Source organism: Drosophila gunungcola, unplaced genomic scaffold (genome assembly GCF_025200985.1).
Source record: "Drosophila gunungcola strain Sukarami unplaced genomic scaffold, Dgunungcola_SK_2 000028F, whole genome shotgun sequence".
Lineage (NCBI taxonomy): Eukaryota > Metazoa > Arthropoda > Insecta > Diptera > Drosophilidae > Drosophila > Drosophila gunungcola.
Genome location: NW_026453206.1, coordinates 708,755 through 731,333, shown reverse-complemented (window position 1 = coordinate 731,333; position 22,579 = coordinate 708,755). Strand labels below are relative to the sequence as shown.

Sequence of the window (22,579 nt, the reverse complement as noted above, 5' to 3'; positions counted from 1 at the left end):
TACATTAATCGAAGATTTCGATATGATAATTCTATATTACAGCGTTCTTAACATTCATCACACTTGCACTCACTCAAGCGAGAAGTAAACTTAAAAAGCGCGAAAGGCAATCACATGCCAGACAAAATTCTCGTTTAAACTTAAAATTAATTTTACCATAGAAAGATCGAGTGATTTTAGAATAAATACCTATAAATCAAAATGTAGATCAAAATTTTTAAGGGCAATCTTTCAGGCAACGGAGATAGCGATTCCAAAAAAAAAGACATTTAAAATAAAAACAAATCCAACGTGGTTGGATCAGCTAAGATGATATTATAATTTCAGTGAAAAGCTTGAAACCCAATGAGGAAAACTTTTCCGCCCTTCAAAGTATATATATTTTTGATCGTTATCACTATCGATCTATCCATGCCCGTTTGTTCGTTTCTACGCACACTTTCCCCAAAGCCCCTTTTCTGCAAGTAAAGTACACGTCGGAGCCAACCGGATCATACAGCTGGTTCCTATTAGCTGCAATAGGCACCAAACAAATTGGGAAAACAAATTATAGCTTCCACTTTAATTAATTTCAATATTCTTCGAAATATAGTAATGGTATACTATTTAAGAATTACGGCTTTAACTGTATTAAGATCGGACGACTATATCATATAGAATTATATGAACACACTTCGATTTATAGTGATGGTTTGATATTTCAAAATTTAAACTTAATAAAATTTAATTTAAATTTTGATAAAATCTAGTTGCAACAGAAGCAATAGAACAAATAATAAAAAAAAAATATAAGATCGATTCAATTCTTGTCTTCATCAATTTTACAAATCTGCCGCTCCTGTTCCAGTTTTCGAACGAATTTAAGAGGAAGCTGCCAGGGCTGTCATGGTACGAAAAAAAAACAAGTATTTTCTTGGGACTTATTTTTAGCATTCCCTTTTGTGGTCGTACAAATATGGTAAGATAGGTGTTTAATCTAACTCAAATGTAAAAGTATTTTTGTTCTTATTACCACATAATTTTATGTACCATTTGCGAAACAAGTTTCATTGGAACCTTGTGAAAAGTTCACAACACCGAACTAACCACTGGCTAAAGAGCGGCATAAAAACATTTGAAAATTTGTATTTGTGACCCCTATGCCAGTTCCTTCGATTTTATTCGTTAAGCTAGTATACCATTAACGCCATTAGTTGAGAGACACCAGCGGGCCAAAATTTAATCAGCCCTGGGGCGGCAAAAAAAGGCAAATCAAACGGCTTTGTCAAAAGAGGACAGCTACCAGTCAGCTGGTTTAGTTTGGGAACAAAAGGGACCAAAAGGGAAATTTTCCGATGTTAAAGGGAAATCCAAAAACGTCATCAAATTCAGTTCCGATGTGAAAACTGGAACAGGCATGTAGATTTAAAAGAATTTTTTTAAAAATTAATAAAAAGAAAAGCTAAATTTTTTTTTTCATTTATTTTTTTTATATGCTATATGGTATAGTTGGCCGATCTTAATGAAATTTTAGCCTTATATCGAAGAACTAATATAAAAAACAGCGAAGATATTATATTTTTTTATTTATTTTGTAACGTACACACTTAGGTGTACGATACAATTTTTGAATAGTAATATGTAAGGTTATAGGTATAAGCGACTGATCGTGAATAATAATCCGAGTGACGCATCGACCGCGCGAAGGCACGCGGTCAGTGAAGAAGTGGGCTAGTGAGTGTTTTGAGGTTAGTGTATACAAAATTCCTATCCGTTAAGCAAAGACGGTGTAGCGGACTCGTAGGAAGATAGTAGATAAATAAAAAATAACCTAGAAAAATAATAAAGTGAAGTAAATGATTGAATTCCATGATCGTGATTCTTTTTATTCATAGTATCCTAACCTCCCTCCTCGTAGTGCATGTGGCCTGTACGTGGACATCCGTCCCGTCTGGTCTATTATCCTAACCTCCCTCCCCGTAGTATTTGACACCTGTACGCGGACACCCGGCCCGTCTGGTCTAGTATCTTGGTTCCCCACATCGTAGCGTTTGAGACCCGACGTGGACACCCGGCCCGTTCGGTCTAGTACCTTAGATTCCCCTCCTCGTAGCGCATGCGACCGGTACGCGGACACCTGGCCCGTCTGGTCCAGTACCCTAGCTTCCCTCCTCGTAGCGCATGCGACCGGCACGCGGACACCCGGCCCGTCTGGTCTAGTACCCTAGCTTTCCTCCTCGTAGCGCATGCGACCGGCACGTGGACACCCGGCCCGTCTGGTCTAGTACCCTAGCTTTCCTCCTCGTAGCGCATGCGACCGGCACGTGGACACCCGGCCCGTCTGGTCTAGTATAATAGCTTTTCTCTTCGTAGTGCATGCGACCTGCGCGCGGACATCATTCCCGACTGGTCGATCGTACCGTCATCCTTTCTCCTCCAATCCCCCTTCGTGTCTGACAAATCCTATCCGGCTTGGCCTCGCCCGAAGGTCCAGCCCGGTGGATTTTTGGCATCCGATACGTCGAGAACGACTTGCGCGCGACACAACCCCCCCGGTCCTACTCTCGCGAAATAGTATCCCGGCTTGGCCTCGTCCGAAGGTCTAGCCCGGTGAATTTTTGGCCTGCGACACGCGGAAAGCGACTTACGTGTCCCAATCGCGGAAGTGATCAGCGGGACTACCCGGCGTCCCCATACTCGCAAAACCGTTCGTCTGGCTTGGCCTCGCCCCAAGGTCCAGCCCGTGGAATTTTTAGCCCAGGAGCAAGATACGGCGCGACCGACTCTGACATTACTCTCTCTCTCCCGGCATCTATGAGAACCTTCGGTGTGACTCCCCAAACGACTCATTCACTCGTTGAATGATACTCTCTAGTCCGGTGTTTCGGTGATTTACAAATTTCTTGTAAAGGACTCCTGGATCTGACTGAGATCTGTACCCCGGCCAGAGAGCATCCTTACAAGTGGCGCCCGAGCAGGGACACCGAGACTAGCTAGAGAATCACCCAAGTGGCTTAAAGACCCACTGAAGAAAAAGAAGGGTAGAGTCACCCGAACCGATCTCCGGAAGGATCTAGAAGACTTGAGAAGGAAGTTCACACCGAACTAAATCGAAGAGGATAACCAACGATGAGTAACCCTAAGGAATCTGACGGTGAGTACGAAGAAGCCGATTTTGTTAAGAATCCAGGTATAGGAGTCCGCTGGATATACGCTCGCCGAAAAGACGAACTCAGCGCTCTCGCCCTGGAGTTTGGTTTTAAAGCCGACGGAACCGTCGAGGAGACCAGGAAGGTATTCGCCAACCTCGTCAACACAGGGTCGTTCCCACAAAGTGTGTGGGACCGACTGGCTCAGTTGCAGGAGCAATATAGTAGCCGGGCCCCAAGTCCGAACCCTCCAGGCAGGAACGGCGAGACGGGACAGTTCGCAGAATCCCTCACCATTCCCATGACGACCGGAGCCACATCGATCGGGACACCAGCCCGCCATCGAGGGATCCACCCAGGATCGACGCACGGTAGCTGGATGCCACCGGTAGACGCCCGCTTACCCGCCAATCTACAAGGACAAGACACACGGAGCAGCACGGCTCCAACTCAACATCTGCTCCCCGAGAAGATGCACAAATGGAATCTACGGTTCGATGGGAGTTCGGATCCGTTGACTCTCATCGCCGCGCTCGAGGAAAAGATGACGACATACAGGATAAATCCAGAGGAGGTACCCCGCGTTATGTCCGAGATCTTGGAGGGCCCGGCGGAACGGTGGTTTCGCACGAGCCACCTACAGTCGGCCTCATGGGGAACTTTCAGGAGGGAATTCCTCGACTTCTTCCTACCACCTCGATATTTCGAGCGGTTGGAAGATGAGATACGGACCCACGTGCAGCGGAGAGGAGAGCCTTTCAAGACCTACTTGATCGAGCTCAGAACCAAGATGCAGCAAGCCGGTTATCGAGAAGAGGAAGAATTGTACCGGGCATATGAAAACATGGCTCCAGAATACCGACTGTATATTAAACGCAGTGAATTCGCGACATATGGCCACAGAATACGAGAGTGTAAAACAACTCGAGACGACTCGACGTGAGTCAAAAGCAACCACGGACAGGAACCAAGAAGAACCTCAACTTCGCCGATCGCCGAACCCATTCCGGAATCCGGGAAATTCAACGCAGACAGGACACGTGACCCACCAGATGATCAGTCAAGGAACCTCTCGATTGGACATACGGCGGGCTTGTAATCGCTGTGGAGAGAACGGACATCTCCAAAGGAACTGCCCGAATCCACGTCGGGATTTCTGTTGGGACTGTGGGCGACCAGGAGTTTTAACGATAGAATGTTGCCGTCGAAATGTGTCGGGAAACGGAGAACGCCTCCGCCGGAACCCGGGTGCGGCGGAGACGAACGGAGCAGCAACCCGACCCCAGTAAAACCTCCGTTGAGATTACACGGCGGGCTCATCACAGCAGCGATAGAAGTCGGAAGACAACGTGTGGACGCCACCATTGATACAGGGGCATCGAGGAGTTTCGTCAGTGAAAGTTTTACTCGACTGGCCGCGAGTGCAGACGAGTTACAGGATGTTGTCACTAGAATAGCGTTGGCCGATCGGTCATGTCTGGATGTGACAAAGCTCTGGCGAACCTCGGTTACGTTGGCCGGCACTACGGTGCTCTTACCCACGTTAGTAATGCCCACCATGTTAGATCGTGTAATACTTGGAATGGACTTCCTCAAAGTAGCGGGAGCTCAGGTGCGATGTGGTCGAGCTACCCTCGACTTGCAAAACGAAGCCCAAGCGGCTGGAGACCCTTTCTTACAGCCAGTACTTATAAAGGCGCGGGGCAACCAGGAGAAAACGGTGCACCCTGTTGCGGTTGGTGCCCATTTGGGAACTGCCAGGCCAGAAGAAGCAGAGACACCCAGTCCTATTCCTACGCGAACTATAACCCCGAACATTAATGCCGGCGCGCCCATTAGGACGGAGACGGTAGAAAACGACGAACAGCGACGGAGCACATTATTGAGTCCGGCGCAACAAAGCTTCATCGATCGGGAACTGGCCTTATTCGAGAAACTGCACGGGGTGTCTCACGTCGTCGAGCACACCATCGTCATGCGCGACGACAAGCCCGTAAAACAAAGATATTATCCCCGGAACCCCGCGATGCAACATGTCATCGATGCCCAAGTAGACGAACTGCTCCGTGACGGGGCCATTGAACCCTCCAGAAGCCCGCACAGCGCTCCCATCGTATTGGTCAAGAAGAAAACTGGCGATTGGCGCATGTGTATAGATTACCGTCAGTTAAACGCACACTCAGTGCCCGACGCCTACCCAGTCCCGAGAATCAATCACATTCTGGAGAAATTACGCCACGCCCGATATATCTCCACGTTGGACTTGAAGCACGGCTATTGGCAAATTCCCATGGCTAGGGATAGTCACCAATATACAGCGTTCACGATCCCTGGGAGAGGATTGTATCAATGGAAGGTCATGCCCTTCGGGTTGCATTCTGCCAGCGCCACGTTTCAACGCGCTCTGGATAGTGTAATCGGCGTGGAAATGGAACCGGTCGCCTTCGCTTACCTAGACGATATTATTATCATAAGCGCGACAGAAGACCAGCACTTTACTCATCTCTCGGAAGTTTTCCGCAGATTGCGGGCTGCGAATTTAAGGATAAATCCAAAGAAGTGTTGCTTCTTCAAGCAGAAACTCGTTTACCTCGGCCACGTCATCAGCAGTGACGGAATTCAGACTGATCCCGAGAAGGTGTCTGCGATCAACGGGTTGAAGGCCCCCTCCAACTTAAAGGAACTCCGCCAATGGATCGGGATGGCCTCGTGGTATCGGCGATTTGTCCCTAGCTTCGCGACTATCATGCAACCGATGACCGCGCTACTAAAGAAAGGACGGAAGTGGACCTGGGGACCAGAACAGCAAGCCGCCTTGGAAGAAATTAAAAGATGCCTGACTACTGCTCCCGTACTAGGCTGTCCGGATTTCGACCAGAAGTTCATTTTGCAAACAGACGCGAGTGACGTCGGCTTGGGCGTAGTTTTATCACAGGGCTCCGAAAGTCAAGAGAAGGTCATCGCATACGCTAGCCGCCGATTAACCCCCGCGGATCAAAATTACACTACCACGGAGAAAGAGTGTCTGGCCATAATCTGGGCAATCAGGAAGATGCGGTGCTACCTGGAAGGGTACCGATTCGAGGTCGTTACTGACCATCTAGCTCTCAAGTGGCTAAATTCTATTGAGAGCCCTTCTGGCCGAATAGCGCGTTGGGCGCTAGAATTGCAGCAATTCCAATTCGACGTACGCTATCGACGAGGTAAATTGAACGTCGTGGCCGACGCACTTTCTCGACAGCCTTGTGAGATACTGCAGGGTGCTGTCGAACTCGAGGACCATTGCGACTGGATCAAAAAGATGAAGGACCAAATACAGGAAGAACCCGAGAAATTCGCTGACTACATGATCGAAAACGACCAGCTCTACAGGAACATGGGTTACCGAGCTGATGATGAGGACTACCCGTGGAAGCTCTGTGTGCCAACTTCCCGTAGAGCCGCGTCTTACGTGAATGTCACGATTCCCCGACCGCAGGACACTTGGGAGTCCGAAAAACGATCACGCGTCTGACCCAGAGGTATTTCTGGCCCGGTATGTATCGCGACGCGAAGTGCCTTGTACGCCATTGTGAATCTTGTCAAAAGTTTAAGACGGAACAAACCAAAGCGGCAGGTAAGATGCTAACCCGGGTCGTCAGCGAACCTTTCGACATTCTCTGCGCGGACTTTGTAGGCCCGCTACCCCGGTCAAAACAAGGAAATACCATGGTTCTGGTGTTTCACGACGTATTTTCGAAATGGATAGAACTGATACCACTCCGGAAAGCCACCGCAGCTCAAGTGCAGAAAGCGTTTCGGGAACGCATACTTGCACGAGTGGGCATTCCCCGGAAGTTCGTGTGCGACAATGGAACCCAATTCACAAGCCGGGCCCTGAAAGACTATTTCACCAAGCTCGGCGTAGAAGTCCAGTACACGGCTCCATATTGTCCACAAGAGAATCCCACAGAAAGGACCAACCGCACTGTGAAGACGCTGATATCCCAGCTGTCGGAAGGCGACCAGAGTTCGTGGGATAATATGCTGCCAGAGATATCCCTCGCGATCAATAGCAGTGTATCGGATTCGACGGGGTATAGTCCCGCGTTCCTAACTCAAGGACGGGAACCACGCTTGCCTGCGATGCTGTATGATGAACTGACCCCCGGATCGGCGGTCGTGCATACAGGTCCTGAAGACAAGGCGTCTCACCTCAAAGGAATCTTCGACATCGTACGAGCGAATCTTCAGCGAGCGTCTCAAGACCAGGCGAGACATTATAACCTACGAAGGCGAGAATGGAGACCCACGCTCGGCGGTCAAGTTTGGCTGCGGCAGCATCGCTTATCGAAAGCAGCCGAGGAATTCGCCGCCAAACTTGCTCCCAAGTATGACGGCCCTTATACCGTTACGAAATTCACATCTCCGAACTTGGTACGCCTGCAACGTCCCGGAGATCGACGGCGACGGATCGCCAACATATCCCAGCTCAAACAGTCCGCATAGCCATAGGAGGTGACGGACTCCGCTTCATCGTCACCATCAAGGGCGACGGGCGCCTCTTTATCGCGCCACGGGAAGAAAGGGGGGGGTGTAACGTACACACTTAGGTGTACGATACAATTTTTGAATAGTAATATGTAAGGTTATAGGTATAAGCGACTGATCGTGAATATTAAATATTAAGTTAGTAGTATGTAAGTTATAGGTGTAAGTGACACATAATGAATAATAAATTTTAAGTTGAAACTGAATATTAAGCCGTAGTTAAGCTAAGTTCCGAACCCGAGTGGCAACGCCAGCAGATTTTTAGTGGGTAATGAAAAATACTAGAAATTAAGGAAGATACTAGAAATCCCGAAAACGAGAAAAAGGGAGCGTGGGGAAGGTGGTCACACACCGATCGAGCAGGCGGTCTCTCGTGCCGGAACAGTAAAACGGAGCGGACGTGTCTCCCGTAACGTGCTTGCCGGATAATCCGAGTGACGCCTCGACCGCGCGAAGGCACGCGGTCAGTGAAGAAGTGGGCTAGTGAGTGTTTTGAGGTTAGTGTATACAAAATTCCTATCCGTTAAGCAAAGACGGTGTAGCGGACCCGTAGGAAGATAGTAGATAAATAAAAAAATAACCTAGAAAAATAATAAAGTGAAGTAAATGATTGAATTCCATGATCGTGATTCTTTTTATTCATAGTATCCTAACCTCCCTTTTCGTAGTGCATGTGGCCTGTACGTGGACATCCGTCCCGTCTGGTCTATTATCCTAACCTCCCTCCCCGTAGTATTTGAGACCTGTACGCGGACACCCGGCCCGTCTGGTCTAGTATCTTGGTTCCCCACATCGTAGCGTTTGAGACCCGACGTGGACACCCGGCCCGTTCGGTCTAGTACCTTAGATTCCCCTCCTCGTAGCGCATGCGACCGGTACGCGGACACCTGGCCCGTCTGGTCCAGTACCCTAGCTTCCCTCCTCGTAGCGCATGCGACCAGCACGCGGACACCCGGCCCGTCTGGTCTAGTACCCTAGCTTTCCTCCTCGTAGCGCATGCGACCGGCACGTGGACACCCGGCCCGTCTGGTCTAGTACCCTAGCTTTCCTCCTCGTAGCGCATGCGACCGGCACGTGGACACCCGGCCCGTCTGGTCTAGTATAATAGCTTTTCTCTTCGTAGTGCATGCGACCTGCGCGCGGACATCATTCCCGACTGGTCGATCGTACCGCCATCCTTTCTCCTCCAATCCCCCTTCGTGTCTGACAAATCCTATCCGGCTTGGCCTCGCCCGAAGGTCCAGCCCGGTGGATTTTTGGCATCCGATACGTCGAGAACGACTTGCGCGCGACACAACCCCCCCGGTCCTACTCTCGCGAAATAGTATCCCGGCTTGGCCTCGTCCGAAGCTCTAGCCCGGTGAATTTTTGGCCTGCGACACGCGGAAAGCGACTTACGTGTCCCAATCGCGGAAGTGATCAGCGGGACTACCCGGCGTCCCCATACTCGCGAAACCGTTCGTCTGGCTTGGCCTCGCCCCAAGGTCCAGCCCGTGGAATTTTTAGCCCAGGAGCAAGATACGGCGCGACCGACTCTGACATTACTCTCTCTCTCCCGGCATCTATGAGAACCTTTGGTGTGACTCCCCAAACGACTCATTCACTCGTTGAATGATACTCTCTAGTCCGGTGTTTCGGTGATTTACAAATTTCTTGTAAAGGACTCCTGGATCTGACTGAGATCTGTACCCCGGCCAGAGGGCATCCTTACAATTTTGAGCTATATTATATAGTCGCCCGATCCGGCTCGTTCCGATTGCAATATGAAGACAACTTTTGTGAAACTTTATTGCAGATAGCTTTAAAACTGAGAGACTAGTTTGCGTAGAAACAAATAGACGGACATGGCTAGATCGACTCTGCTAGTGATACTGATAAAGAATACATATACTTTATAGGGTTGCCAACTTCTGACTGAAATTATATACCCTCTAAAATGGTATAAAAAAAGGCAATTTAGATAGGTGAAAATTAATTCAGAAAATTAAAGAGATTTTTGGATTAAATGGAAAAAAGTCTCTACACCGCAAGGGAGGGATGGGCACACACACCAACACAAAACTAACCTTGAAATCGAACAGCTTATTTTGGAGGCGTGCTTAGCAAACCAGCAGATCGCCATCCTCAAAACATAGTCTGAAGGAAGCTGGTCGCAGACTTACCAGGGCTCTAAGGCGCGAAGAAGAAAAAGCACATCGCCAGTACATTGAGAAACTTTCACCCACCTGCACCAAGCATCCCCTGTGGAGGGCCCACCCAAATCTAAGTGCGCAGGCCGAAACAGTAATTTCCGTAAGAGACTCTTCAGGCAGCTGGGCCAGAAGCGACAAAGACAGAGCCTTTACATTTGCTTTACACCTTCGAAATGTTTTTCAGCCAAACCCTGCAAATAATTCATTCACACTACCGTCGCCGTCAATTCGAGGTGGAACTGAGACGGCGCCAATTCTGTTCCAAACAAACGAAGTTGCAAAAGTCATCAGCGAGCAATTAAAAACAAAAAAGGCCCCAGGCGGTGATCTAATAACTCCTAAGATGCTAATTGAACTCCCAAACTGTGCAGTTGAGGTAATTTGTAAACTATTTAACGGGATTACACGACTTGGCTACTTCCCAAAAAAATGGAAAAAGTCGGTAATCATAATGATCCCAAAGCCAGGAAAACATCACACAATACCAGCCTCATATAGACCGATAAGTTTACTCTCGTGTCTGTCAAAACTGCTCGAAAAATGCCTTTTGACACGCATAATCCCATATCTGAAAGAGCACAACATTGTTCCGGCGCATCAATTTGGCTTTCGAGAAAGCCATGGAACAATAGAGCAAGTTAACAGATTAACAACAGAAATACGAACTGCATTCGAGTCTCGGGAATACTGCAGTGCGGTATTCCTTGACGTTGCGTAGGCTTTCGACCGAGTCTGGCTCGATGGCTTTATGCATAAAATATGAACGTTACTACCGGAAAACACAGGATACTTGAATCGTACCTTTACAACAGAGCCTTCGCCGTGAGATGCAACACTACAATATCCGACGATTACACGATAGAGGCTGGAGTTCCTCAAGGTAGCGCCCTTGGTCCAACTCTATTTCTCCTTTACACCGCAGATATTCCCACGAACGAGCGGCTAACTACTTCTACACTCGCAGACGATACCGCGACGGTCCAAATGCCCAATTCAGGCAACAGCACAACTAGCTGATCATCTAAATAAATGCGTATAAAAATAAATGCGCAAAAGTGTAAACACATAACGTTTACTCTTAACAGACAAACGTGTCCCCCGCTAACTCTGAATAACACGCCACTTCCACAAGCTGACGATGTAACGTACCTTGGCGTCCACCTTGACAGAAGACTTACATGGCGGAGACATATCGAAGCTAAGAAAATTCACCTAAAACTATAATCCAATAACCTCCATTGGTTCATAAACGCTCGCTCCCCATCTGCCTGGACTTCAAGGTTCTGCTCTACAATTCAACGCTTAAGCCAGTCTGGACTTACGGCTTCCAATTGTGGGGGAACGCGAGCAGCAGTAACATCGAAATTATCCAGCGAGCACAATCAAAAATCCTGAGAACTATCACTGGGGCACCTTGGTGTGTTCGGAAAGACAACATCCACAGAGATCTTGGCATTCTACCCGTAAAAGATGAAATTTCAAAACAAAAGGCGTCCTACCACATTAAGCTAACTTCTCATTAAAACCAGCTCGCCAGGGGCCTAGCCAGGGTTTCCAACCGGACCCGATTGCAACGAAATGACCTCTCAGCTCAGCAATAGTTATTAGAGCCTCTACATCCCGCGTAAGTCAACTTGACTGTCAGATATAGCTTTTTAATTTAAGATTTTATATACTTATTGTTAGTCTCAATTCAGAGAAGATTCAATAAATAAAATGCATATGTAAAAAAAAACAAAAAAAAATAGAAAAAGGATTCCCTACAACAGAGTTACAATAAACTAATATTTTAAATAAATCAATTTCATTTTTGTTTTTATATCACAATGAGTCGGGATAAATATTAAAAATTAAAAAAACAAACCCTGGGTACTCTTTAACTGTACGCAATTAGCGTATAGAAAAAATTGAATAACTATTGAATTTTCACTCAGAAAATATAAAATAAATCGCCAAATTCTGATTTTTTTTTTCCGATATAGGCTAGTTTTGAATGTAAGAAGATTCGTATTATTTAGTTTGACTTTCTGAAAAAATTTGTAAATCCTTTTGGGTTAAGACACACCCGAAAATATATTTTTATTAAAATCGCGCGATGATTGCTTTTATAACTAGAATTAATATTTTCAATGCAGGCTGGTGGTAAATACAACAGCCAAGATTATTAATTGCTAATTTTGATGTGTACGCAATTTTGTATTCATTTTAGCAACATGCGACATGTTTTTTTCTTTTAATACATTAATACATTAATCGAAGATTTCGATATGATAATTCTATATTACAGCGTTCTTAACATTCATCCCACTTGCACTCACTCAAGCGAGAAGTAAACTTAAAAAGCGCGATAGGCAATTACATGCAAGACAAAATTCTCGCTTAACCTAAAAAATTAATTTTACCATAAAAAGATCGAGTGGTTTTAGAAGAATTAACTGTAAATCAAAATCTAGATCACAATTTTAAGGACAATTTTTCAGGCAACGGAGATAGCGATTCCAAAAAAGAAGAAATTAAAAAAAAAAATCAATATTCCTACTTCTGAACTCAGATACTTTATTTGGACGTGGTTGGATCAGCTAAGAGGGTATTATAATTTCAATCAAAAGCTTGAAACACAATAAATAAGACTTTTCCGCCCTACAAAGTATGTATATTTTTCATCGGCATCACTATCGATAGATCCATGCCCATTTGTCCGCTTCTACGCAAACTTTCCCCAAAGCCCTTTTTCTGCAAGTAAAGAACACGTCGGAACCGACCGGATCAGGCAGCTGGTTCCTATTAGCTGCAATAGGAACCAAAGAAATTAGGAAAACAAAAATATAGCTTCCACTTTAATTAATTTTAATACTCTTCGAAATATAGTAATGGTTTATTATTTAAGAATTACGGTTTTAACTTTATTAAGATCGGGCGACTATATATGAACACATTTCGATGTACAGTGATCGTTTGACATTTCAAAATTTAAACTTAACAAAATTTTAATTTAATTTTGATTAAATCTAGTTGCATTAGAAGCAATAGGACAAATAATAAAATAAAATATAACATCACTGTTTTTTAATTTACTTGTTTTAACATGTTTCGAGATGGTTTATTATTTTAAAATTACGGTTTCAATTTTATTAAAATTTTATCAAGCTTGAATAATAAATTGGAAAATGGGCTTAGCTTTTGAAATATCACTATGAACGACAGTACTTGTAGTGGCGATGCGCACCAAGAGCGTGTGCATAGGAGACTAATATTATATAGCCGCAGAATTGAAAATCTGATGTAATGTGACGAGCAATACCCCAACTAAAAGGTATCGCTAAATGAAAAAGAATTGCATACCAAGACTTTAGGAAAATTGATTGGTTGTGGAGAAAGGGCGGTGAAAGTGACATACTAACAATTTTTTTTAGATGAGTTCCTGGTATAATATTTGGTAAAATAATACACTTTTTGAACACAGTTTAAATTTTATTCAAAATTTGCTTGGATCCGATGCTCCGTTCATAAGTTATTCAATAAATATTTTTTTTTGGTATATTTAAAAATTACAAAAATGTTCTACATCGTTTCTCAGTTTCAACAAATTTTAAGGACTTGTTTTAGAATTCTGGAATAATTTTTTTTGTGTTAGGCAGGTCGTTACAAAAAAGTTTGTTCTTCGACTTTTTAAAAAACTAGCTTATGTAGCGAAAAATCTTTAGAAACAGCTAAACTTTGCACGGCTATAACTTGTAAACTAGTTAAGCTACAGACAAGTGCTTTTGTGAGGAAAATGCTATAAAAATTGTTTCAGGTTAATGGAATCAAACCGTCCAGGAAAATCAGGTAAATTGTCGATTGCATTTTGTAAACAAGTGTTAATAAAGATAGAACACATATAAGAGTGTAAGGGCTTACTTCAAATAAATCAACGGGAACTTCATTTTTTAATAGGTATTTCTGAACACTCGCAACAGCATCTTTAGAATAGTCCTATAATTAAATTTATGGGTATTAAAAACGTTTTTATTTTAACTTCAGAGTACTTGCATAGGTGTGTGACAGCATTTCCTCCATTATAAAGTTATCATAAACTTCTCTTGCCAATTTTTTTCTCTCATCGTAACATTCTGTTTTTTCAAATGTTTTTATCTAGAACGAAATAAAATAAAATACAAATAATACAATTAAAAAAAAATATTGTACCTGTTCATAAAACTTTAGTTGCTGTATGGGTTCATCCGAATCGTTCTCACAAAAGTCTTTGAAGAGCAAATAACCTAAAAAGAATTCTTTAATAAAATACTTAATGTGGCGAAATACATACCCAAAACTTCATTAAAAATTTTATGAAAATTAAGATCGGTTTCCTTTTCCAAATATTTGTACATAACACTTCTGACACTGAAATAAAAAAATTTACCAATTTATTAGGTTAAAATTTCCAACTTTACTAACAATATAAAATTACCTAGTAAAATTTTTGTAAAGTTCCTAAGCATTAGGGATTGCAAAACAATGAACAAAATTGAACAAAAAATTTGCTTAGTAATAGAAAAAAAAACATGAATATGGTTCACAATGACATTTTTTTCTGCTGATATAAAAAGTTGGCCAGCAACACATGGTGGTGTCAGCACCGACGACCAATAACAATAACACCGTATATAATATATTTTAAAAAATTTTTTACATTACCGGTTTTGCGTGCAACTGAACTCGGAGAGAATTCGTGCGAAAACAGAGTCAACGACATTAAAAGTTGCCAAAGCAGTTACGCAACCGGCGATAAGGCAGTTCGTTGGCAATGGAGTAGGTGATAGTTAGCAAATCTTACTTAAAACTTAAATATATATTTTCTTAAACATGGAACCGCAAGGTTCAAAATTTTCTAACACAAGGCTCCGTCCTATGCTCTATCTCTGAACCTTGACGAAGTTCCTAGACTTGTTTAGAATCTCCGGAAAATGAAGGCATTAGAGGACCATGTCGCGAACCTTGAGATACATGGGGGTTCTGAAGAGCAGTTAATGGCGTGTCTTCTGCAGAGCAGTTAATGGCGTGTCTTCTGCAGAGGGGGAAAACTATAAAACTGTTTTTAACTTCATATGTTTTAATATAAGCTTTCCTTAAATTAATAATAGTTTCTGTGGTCGATCGCAGCCATCAAATGAAAAGCCACCGAGTGTCAGAGTGTTCCTGTTGCGATGTATAGAATCATATTTGTGCGACCACAAGCTTTAACTAAAAAAAACAATTTTTAGTTTTTTGTTATATTAAATTTTTTAAATAGCATCACTGCAAAAAGCATTATACTAGTTCTTTAAAACCATTTGTAACGACCCTGTTTTGGGAGGCGATATAAATTTCTGTTTGATTTGGTTTCTTTTAGATCTGATTATCTCCCCTTCCCCAATTACAGCACTACCGCTTCGGAATGTGATTATATTTAGGTTTATATAATAACTAAGTTCAACAGAAGGTAATTTGTATATAAAAGCCGTTCTCGCCTGCTCGATGCTTCGAAGTCTCTCGGTGTGCAGTCGCTCGGTGATTTCCCCTCGACTTTGGCTGCTGAAAGGCCACGCTCTTACGATCCGTGATTCGTCCGTAGGTTCGTCGGAGACGAAGTGTTTTGGATCGGCGGGAGGAGCGATCTACTTTGGTTAAGTGGGATTCGGGAGTGGAGGGCATCGTTAGTTTTCGACCTGCCGCTACTCCGTGTCGTTTCCGGATCGAAAGACGGAAAGTGACTTCTGGGAGAAATTCGCTGAGATGGGCCTGAATTCCAAAACCGGCCGGGCTCAGTCACGATGCAAAAACTGATGATAGTCTCGTCGGCTGTCGAAACATTCGGGTATGTCACGTGTATGGCGTAAAGTTTACAAAATAACCAAAATCTTTGGAGATTTTCAGTGAAAGTCAACACCAAAAAGAGGTCAGACTTTTTAAAGTCACACAGCAAGTCACCTTGTGATCGCCTCGTTTGCTGTAGAGTGCCGATCTAGACCAGGTGGTGGCCACGATCGGTGACAATTGCGCTTCTGACCTCCCTCGAGTTACTCGAACAAGATGATTGCTGGGTCGTAGCTTCGGCTCTGACACTCGCAGTGAATGAAGAACAAATATCGCTCGATTTGTTTGGCGTTTAGCTGAGAACTGATTTTACATAGTGAGAGAATTTAATCTTTACCCTAGCTCGCACAGAGCACGACCGTGGGTAAGTCTTTGTCTGCTGTTTACCGACGTGCACTGCCCAACTTCCCTTGCAGTTAACCGTTGTATTGTTAGCTTATACAAACAATAGAGTATTTTTATAACAGAGACTAAATAATAGGGTTAACATTACCCGTTGAGAATGTTTTCGTGAGATGGATAAGGAAAATCATTCCTTACGCCAGCAGAATTAAGGGAGTTGAAAATTTCTCTAGGAAAAATTATCACAGAGAATGAAATAAAAATATTAAAAAGTGGAGAAAAGCGAGCCACATTTAATTCTACAGATATTTCTGCTGCATTTTGTCTTTTTACAGCCTTTAACCAGTTATTTAGAACTATAGATTGCAATAATTGCACACATAGTGGATAAGCTATACGTTTTGTCATTCGATAAGATTACGATAACTGCTGGTTTTGGATATGATAGCTTAGTGGATGTGGATGATTAATTATGTCCAATTGGCCATTGTTCGTTGGTTGAAAAAATCTTGGAGCCAGCCAGTATTCTGATTGATTTTGGTACTCTAAACGATATCATAAAACAAAACTTTACAAAAGAGGCTTTCCCGTAGTAGCAATTGTTTCTGATTAGGTTAACATTTAATATAAGTCGACATGAAAATAATTTGTTTTTTTAGCAAAACCATGGTTTAACTAAACATATATGTTTTTTCGGATATACCACATTTAATAAAGCTGGTCCGAAACCATTATGTCGACTCCGGATTAGACGTCAATGGTAAAAAATTGACCAATACAACAGTCCAACAAACATTAGGCCACTGCGCTAAGTCTGATGTGTCGATTTTATTGAAGGTAACCGAAAATCACATCAATGCAGACTCGCTCGATAAGCAAGAGGTCAAATTGGTCACTCAATTGTTTTCCAACACAACAGCGAGTTCCATTAGGCGATGCTTTGCGTTGGGGCGTGATGTAGAGAATTCATGCGAAGCGCATTTCAATGATTGGATCGACGTTTTCAACTTCAAATTGTCAGCATTAAACTCCATTGAAAAGACACAGCCATTTGAAAACGAGGTGTTTTTACTAAAATTACTGAAATTATGCGTACAAATATAGTTGGCAAAGCTCGTAGGCTGCCCTTCCAGAAAGAAGATTTGGACAACAATGCATGCTCTTGATGATCTACTTGCCTATCTGTCCAAAAACTACAAGATGGATTTCATAATTAACATGTCGACTTAACCAAGACGTTGTTGGAAAATTTTTTGGCGCGATGGGAAAATAATACGGCCATCAGACTGCTTAGGTTAAGAAAATATATAACAGGTATTACACATTTAAAACAATAACAATGTCAAATAAAAAGATAGGTTTTTTCAGTGTTTTGCCTTTTGTGTTTTATATTATCCTTTCAATCACTACCACTGTCAACGACATCACCCGTATTTTCATATCGCTCCGCTGCGTGATTATGGGTATAGTTAAATTAATAACGTAACGAAAAGTCGCCTAGGGTAGGCATTAGTACGTGTGCTCGTTTTGCTTATGATAATTACCAAATAGTTTATAAATATTAGTATGAAAGATAGAACAGAACAAAAACTTTGAAATAAATTAGACTAAAAAAAGCCCACAATCAAAGAGGAAAACAAACGCATCCACTTTAAACAAAACTATTTAAACCACTGTGCCAAAACAAAAACAGATTCTCGATTCTAAGAAACCCAACCAAAGATGATGTTACTGCTCAATCACCTAAGTCCAAGTCACTAAGGCCGCAACCTATTTATTTTCATCAGGCAAATTGTGCTGAATTGGTACAAAAAAAAACCAAATTGACTTATAGCCGGATTCCATTAGCGCATTAAAATGCATTTATCTACACTGGGATTCCCATAAGGCAAAATGCAGCATTTAAAAGAAGTGCAGTAAAAAATAATTCACCCCGAACATTTTTAGAAAAAATTCCGGTAAATACTTATTTTTAACCATATTTCGTTAGTGCTAGCACTACAACAGCTCGTTTTTATATGCAAGGATGATTTCTTTCGAATATAAAATCTATTTTGCATGAAAATGACTGAAAACAAGAGCACACGCAGCAAATTGCGGTCGCAGTACCACAATTCATTACTGCTGGATCTCTGGCAGCAAAGAACTCCCACATATACGGGGATCCTTTCTCTTTTTTATAAACTGTGGTGGTCTCCTTTGCAAACCCGTCAAACAACATCATCGCTCTTTTTTCTTGTCCACCAAGTTGACAAATGCCTCGGTCGCATTATGGATGTCCTGCTGAGCATTAAATATATACGTAAGTTCGCTCATATTCGTGCCACTCACATGCCGAAGTAGCATTAGCTTAATGCTAATGCGCCAATGGAATCAGGCACATTTAAAAAGTCCACTAATGTGGCAATGGAATCCGGCTATTAAATAATCGAATTTATAACATTTTATCGTCTATAAAAATAGGTAACATAAATGAGAGTTAAAAACTCGCCTAAGCTAACAAATAACTGCAGCTCGAAGCCCAGTCGCCCGTCAAAACACTTTCTTTTTCCCAGGTGTTAGGTTGTCAAACCACTGCACAGTGGTCGGTCAAGGGTCCTGTTGATTACTGATTTACAGAACAGATTGCTTTTAAGTTCTGATCCTTTTATTGCTGGTCAAAGAAAACTTCCAAGCTACTTAAATCAGCTATTGATTTACTGGACGAAACTATATGAAATATACACAAATATAAAATAGTAAACATATAAATTAAACAAATTTATTTATTTAATGGTAGTTTTTGGCAAATACATTTAGGGTATTACAAATTAGTTATTATTTATTTATTCCGGGTAAAGTTTACAAGAGTTTATTTAATTAAAACTGAACAAATTAAGTTCCACGACTTTCGCACTCTATGGAGACCATGATCTTCCTTCGACAAATCTTCGCAACCGACTGACTTATTGCGCAATTTCTTGGTATGGGCCTTTAGGGAAGAGAGTGATGGCGATAGATCAATCTGACAAAAAGGGATGGAATGCGGCTTGCGAATCTGGCTGATGACATCAATTGCATTTATTGTGAAATTCAAAACAGTGTGTCCCCATACCAATTACGAATAGAGGGCAACTAAGTCTACTAAATATCCCCATCCCACAATTGGCCATCCTGCATCTTCATTCGCCCCTGAATGAACCCCATTTTTTCATATATTCTGCGGCTGTTGTAGTATGTTTTGGCCCCTCCTGGTTGCCTTCTTTCTGTACCTCATAACGTCCGTGATTAAGTTTTTGGGTAATTTTGTACGGGCCAAAAAATTTAGGGCGAAGTTTCATACCAGTGCCGTACTGTGTCCTCCTAATTGCTACTAATTCCCCTATAGCATAATCAGTTTCAACCTTTCTTTTCTCATTAAAGTTCTTTCTGTTCTATTGCTGCACTTTTTCTATGTTTTCCTGAGCTTTTTCACGTATCTCTTCTCGCTCGTCATTTAACTCTTCTATACCTAAGTCTTCAAATAGTTTACTCAAATCATCGTCTTTTTTCCGCATATCCAGTCCAGTCAAAATTTTAAAAGGACTATACTTTGTAGTTCGAGGTGGACTGCTGTTTATTATTTGTTGAACTCTGTCTACGTGGCGATACCAATTGGCAGGATTTTCTTGGCACATCTTTCTCAACATGGGTATGACAATTTTGTGGATTCTTTCCACTTGACCGTTACCTCAAGGCATGCCGGTGGTGACGTGAAGTAGTTGAATTCCTTCGCGGCTGCAGTACTCTTTAAACAGTCCAGAAGTGAATGCAGTTCCCTTGTCAGTAACAATTCGGCGAGGATTGCCGAAGACTGCTGCTTGCTTTTCAAGCTTTTCCAAAACTTCTTCTGATCCCGTCGATTTTGTTGGATAAAGCCAAACAAATTTGGAAAATCCATCAACGACCGCCAAAATATGATTATATTTCTTCTTTGTATCAGTTAAAGGTCCAACGCGGTCGATATGATACGTTCCAAGAGGTTCTTGAGCCTTGTCAATGGGATTGAGCAATCCCTCTTTTTTTTCCTCGCTTGGATTCAATGATCAGACATTCGACGCATCCTTTGACTACTCTTTCGATTTTTGGCTGGATTCCAGGGATATAATAACTCTTTTCTAAAATATCAGGAGACTTTTTGATACCGAAGTGTCCCTCCTTATGTGCAATGCTTATGATTTCCTCTTCCATTGAGTCAGGAACAACCAGTAATTCGTTTACTGTGTCTTTGTGAAGAATATTGTTCTTTAAAAAGAAGTCTTCATATACGTCATTGCTGCCCAATACGGATTTAACAGCTGTAATCCAGTTGTCGTTGTTTTGTGCCTTTAACAATCGTGACTTTGTGGAGTCTGTGATTAAAAAACATGATAATCGGCTTAATGCATCCACGTGCCTCATTTTGGTTCCAGCTCTGTGCTCCACTTTGAACTCGAATTCTTGCAATGACATGGCCCATCTTGCAACTCGCGGTGGCAGGTCGTCTTTTTTAATCGTCATTGCAAAAGCGTTGCAGTCGGTGATCACTGTAAATCGTTTTCCGAGCAGGTAGACTCTCCACTTTTTCAGCGCGTTTACAATCGCTAAAACCTCAAGCTCGTAGGAACTGTACTTTTCCTCAGAAGCATTCGTCTTTCGACTCATGAATTCTATTGGGTAAAACTGTTGATCCTCTGAGTCCTTTTGCATTAAAACGCCGCCGAAGCCATACTTGCTTGCATCTGTATGCACTTCGGTTTCTGCTAGCGGATCGAACTGTTTGAGTACTGGTGCTGATACTAGCAGTTGCTTCAGAGAGTTGAAGGAAACTAAGCCTTCTTCAGTCAACGTTAAATTTTTGTCGTTTTTTCTACTATTTTTCTCTCGCAGCAAGTCGCTCAATGGTTTTGCTGCTAAGGCATAATCCTTTATAAATCGGCGCATGTAAGACGTCAGACCCAAGTAACGCTGCAAAGCTTGTCTGCTTTAAGGAATTGGAAAATTGACGACTGCTTTTATTTTCTCGTTAGTTGGTGCTATGGTTCCGTTCTCAATAGTGTAACCTAGAAAATTGATCTTGCTCTTCAAAATTTGCGCTTTTTCCCATTTGATGCGTAATCCAGCTTTTGAAGCTACTTTCAAAACTTTTTCCAACGCCAACGCCCTCGTTTTCGTCCTTACTTGGCACGATTATGTCGTCCATGTATACTACTATAGATTGACTTTGTATGAGATCCCTCAATGTAGCTGTAAGGTATCGGCAGAATACAGCAGGAGAGTTTGAAATACCAAACGGTACATGCGTGAATTCGAACTGCCCGTTATGCGTCACGAACGCTGTAAACTTCCTGGATTGTTCGTCAATCGGTACATGAAAGAATCCGTTCATCATGTCGAGAGTAGTAAATATTTTTGAACCTTGCAACCTGTCGAGAACGTCGTCAATTAAACTCATCGGAAAATTGTCTTTCTTGATTTTTTGATTTAGTCGCCGGTAATCACAGCAAAATCTTCTGGATCCGTCCTTTTTTGCAACTAGTATAACTGGTGATGCAAACTCTGAAGAGCTGGGCACAATAATTCCTTCTGCCAGCCATTCCTGCACTTGCTTCTCAATAAAGCACTTGTTCTCATACGATGTGCGTCTTGGGCGCTGATAACCTGGATTGTCGTCTTCCAAAACAATTTTCATGCTCACAGGTGAATCAATTGATTTTACCGGCTTATACCCTGTAACAAGCTGCTCTACCTTTAGTTTTTGACTCTTATCCAGGTGAGACAAGTCAACTTTGTCTAATACAGAAGTTTCCTAGACGATCTCAGTGACACACATACCTTTAAATGTAGATGCGAACTCTCTCTCTCTTTCGATATAAATTTGACTCCATTTGAGGTGAACATAAGGTCGACGGATTGCAGAACATCGTTTCCTACAATCGCAGCATACTCCAGTTCATGCTGTTTGGCCACATGAAAAGTCACCGAAAAGCATACATCGTCTGATTCGAGGTCGACGTCGAAAGATCCTATTGTTACCAACTCGCCCTTGCCAATACCTCTCAGGTGTTTAATTACAGGTTTAAGCTTCAGACCGACAAAACTTCTAAAAATGTCCTCTCTCATCAAGCACAAATCGCATCCTGAATCAATCATGGCTACAAATGTCACGTCCTTTACTTTCAGCAATTTGTAAATTAAGCCTTTCGCAGCTTTAACTTCTACCACATTAGCCGGCTCATGCTTAACGCAAGCTTTTGATTTATTCTCTTGAGATGTGTCCTTTCTTGTTGCAGTTGTAACAAACTACTTCACCCTTGCAGTCTTTTGCAATGTGGCCCTCGCTGTTGCATTTAAAACATTTTCTTTGAAAATTACCCTGAGTCTGCTTATTTGCCGCTTCCTTGTTAACATTTTCTTTTATATTTCCCTTACCCTTCATCTTCTCGTAAATATATATTTCGTCCTTCAGTTCCCTAATGGATTTTGCGCGATACAGCCCTGCCTTGTTTACTTTTCTATCTGGTATACCATCTACGAAGAATGAAACCAAAC

The 22,579-nt window shown here is 42.6% G+C and overlaps 1 protein-coding gene across 2 annotated transcripts in view; it reads right to left on the bottom strand.

The window, feature by feature from the left end:
- LOC128263928 (G protein-coupled receptor kinase 1) overlaps nucleotides 1-22,579 on the bottom strand; it is a 453,272-nt gene that overhangs the window by 330,409 nt on the left and 100,284 nt on the right. The window contains exons 2-5 of one of the 2 annotated variants that reach the window (XM_052999201.1): nucleotides 14,160-14,236; nucleotides 14,039-14,112; nucleotides 13,883-13,984; nucleotides 13,751-13,825 (exon numbers count right to left, since the gene is read on the bottom strand). In XM_052999201.1, the coding sequence (XP_052855161.1) occupies nucleotides 13,751-13,825; nucleotides 13,883-13,984; nucleotides 14,039-14,112; nucleotides 14,160-14,236 (328 nt within the window). Of the gene's footprint in view, nucleotides 1-13,750; nucleotides 13,826-13,882; nucleotides 13,985-14,038; nucleotides 14,113-14,159; nucleotides 14,237-22,579 lie in introns of those variants that run through there. The other variant, XM_052999203.1, reaches the window with a different exon arrangement.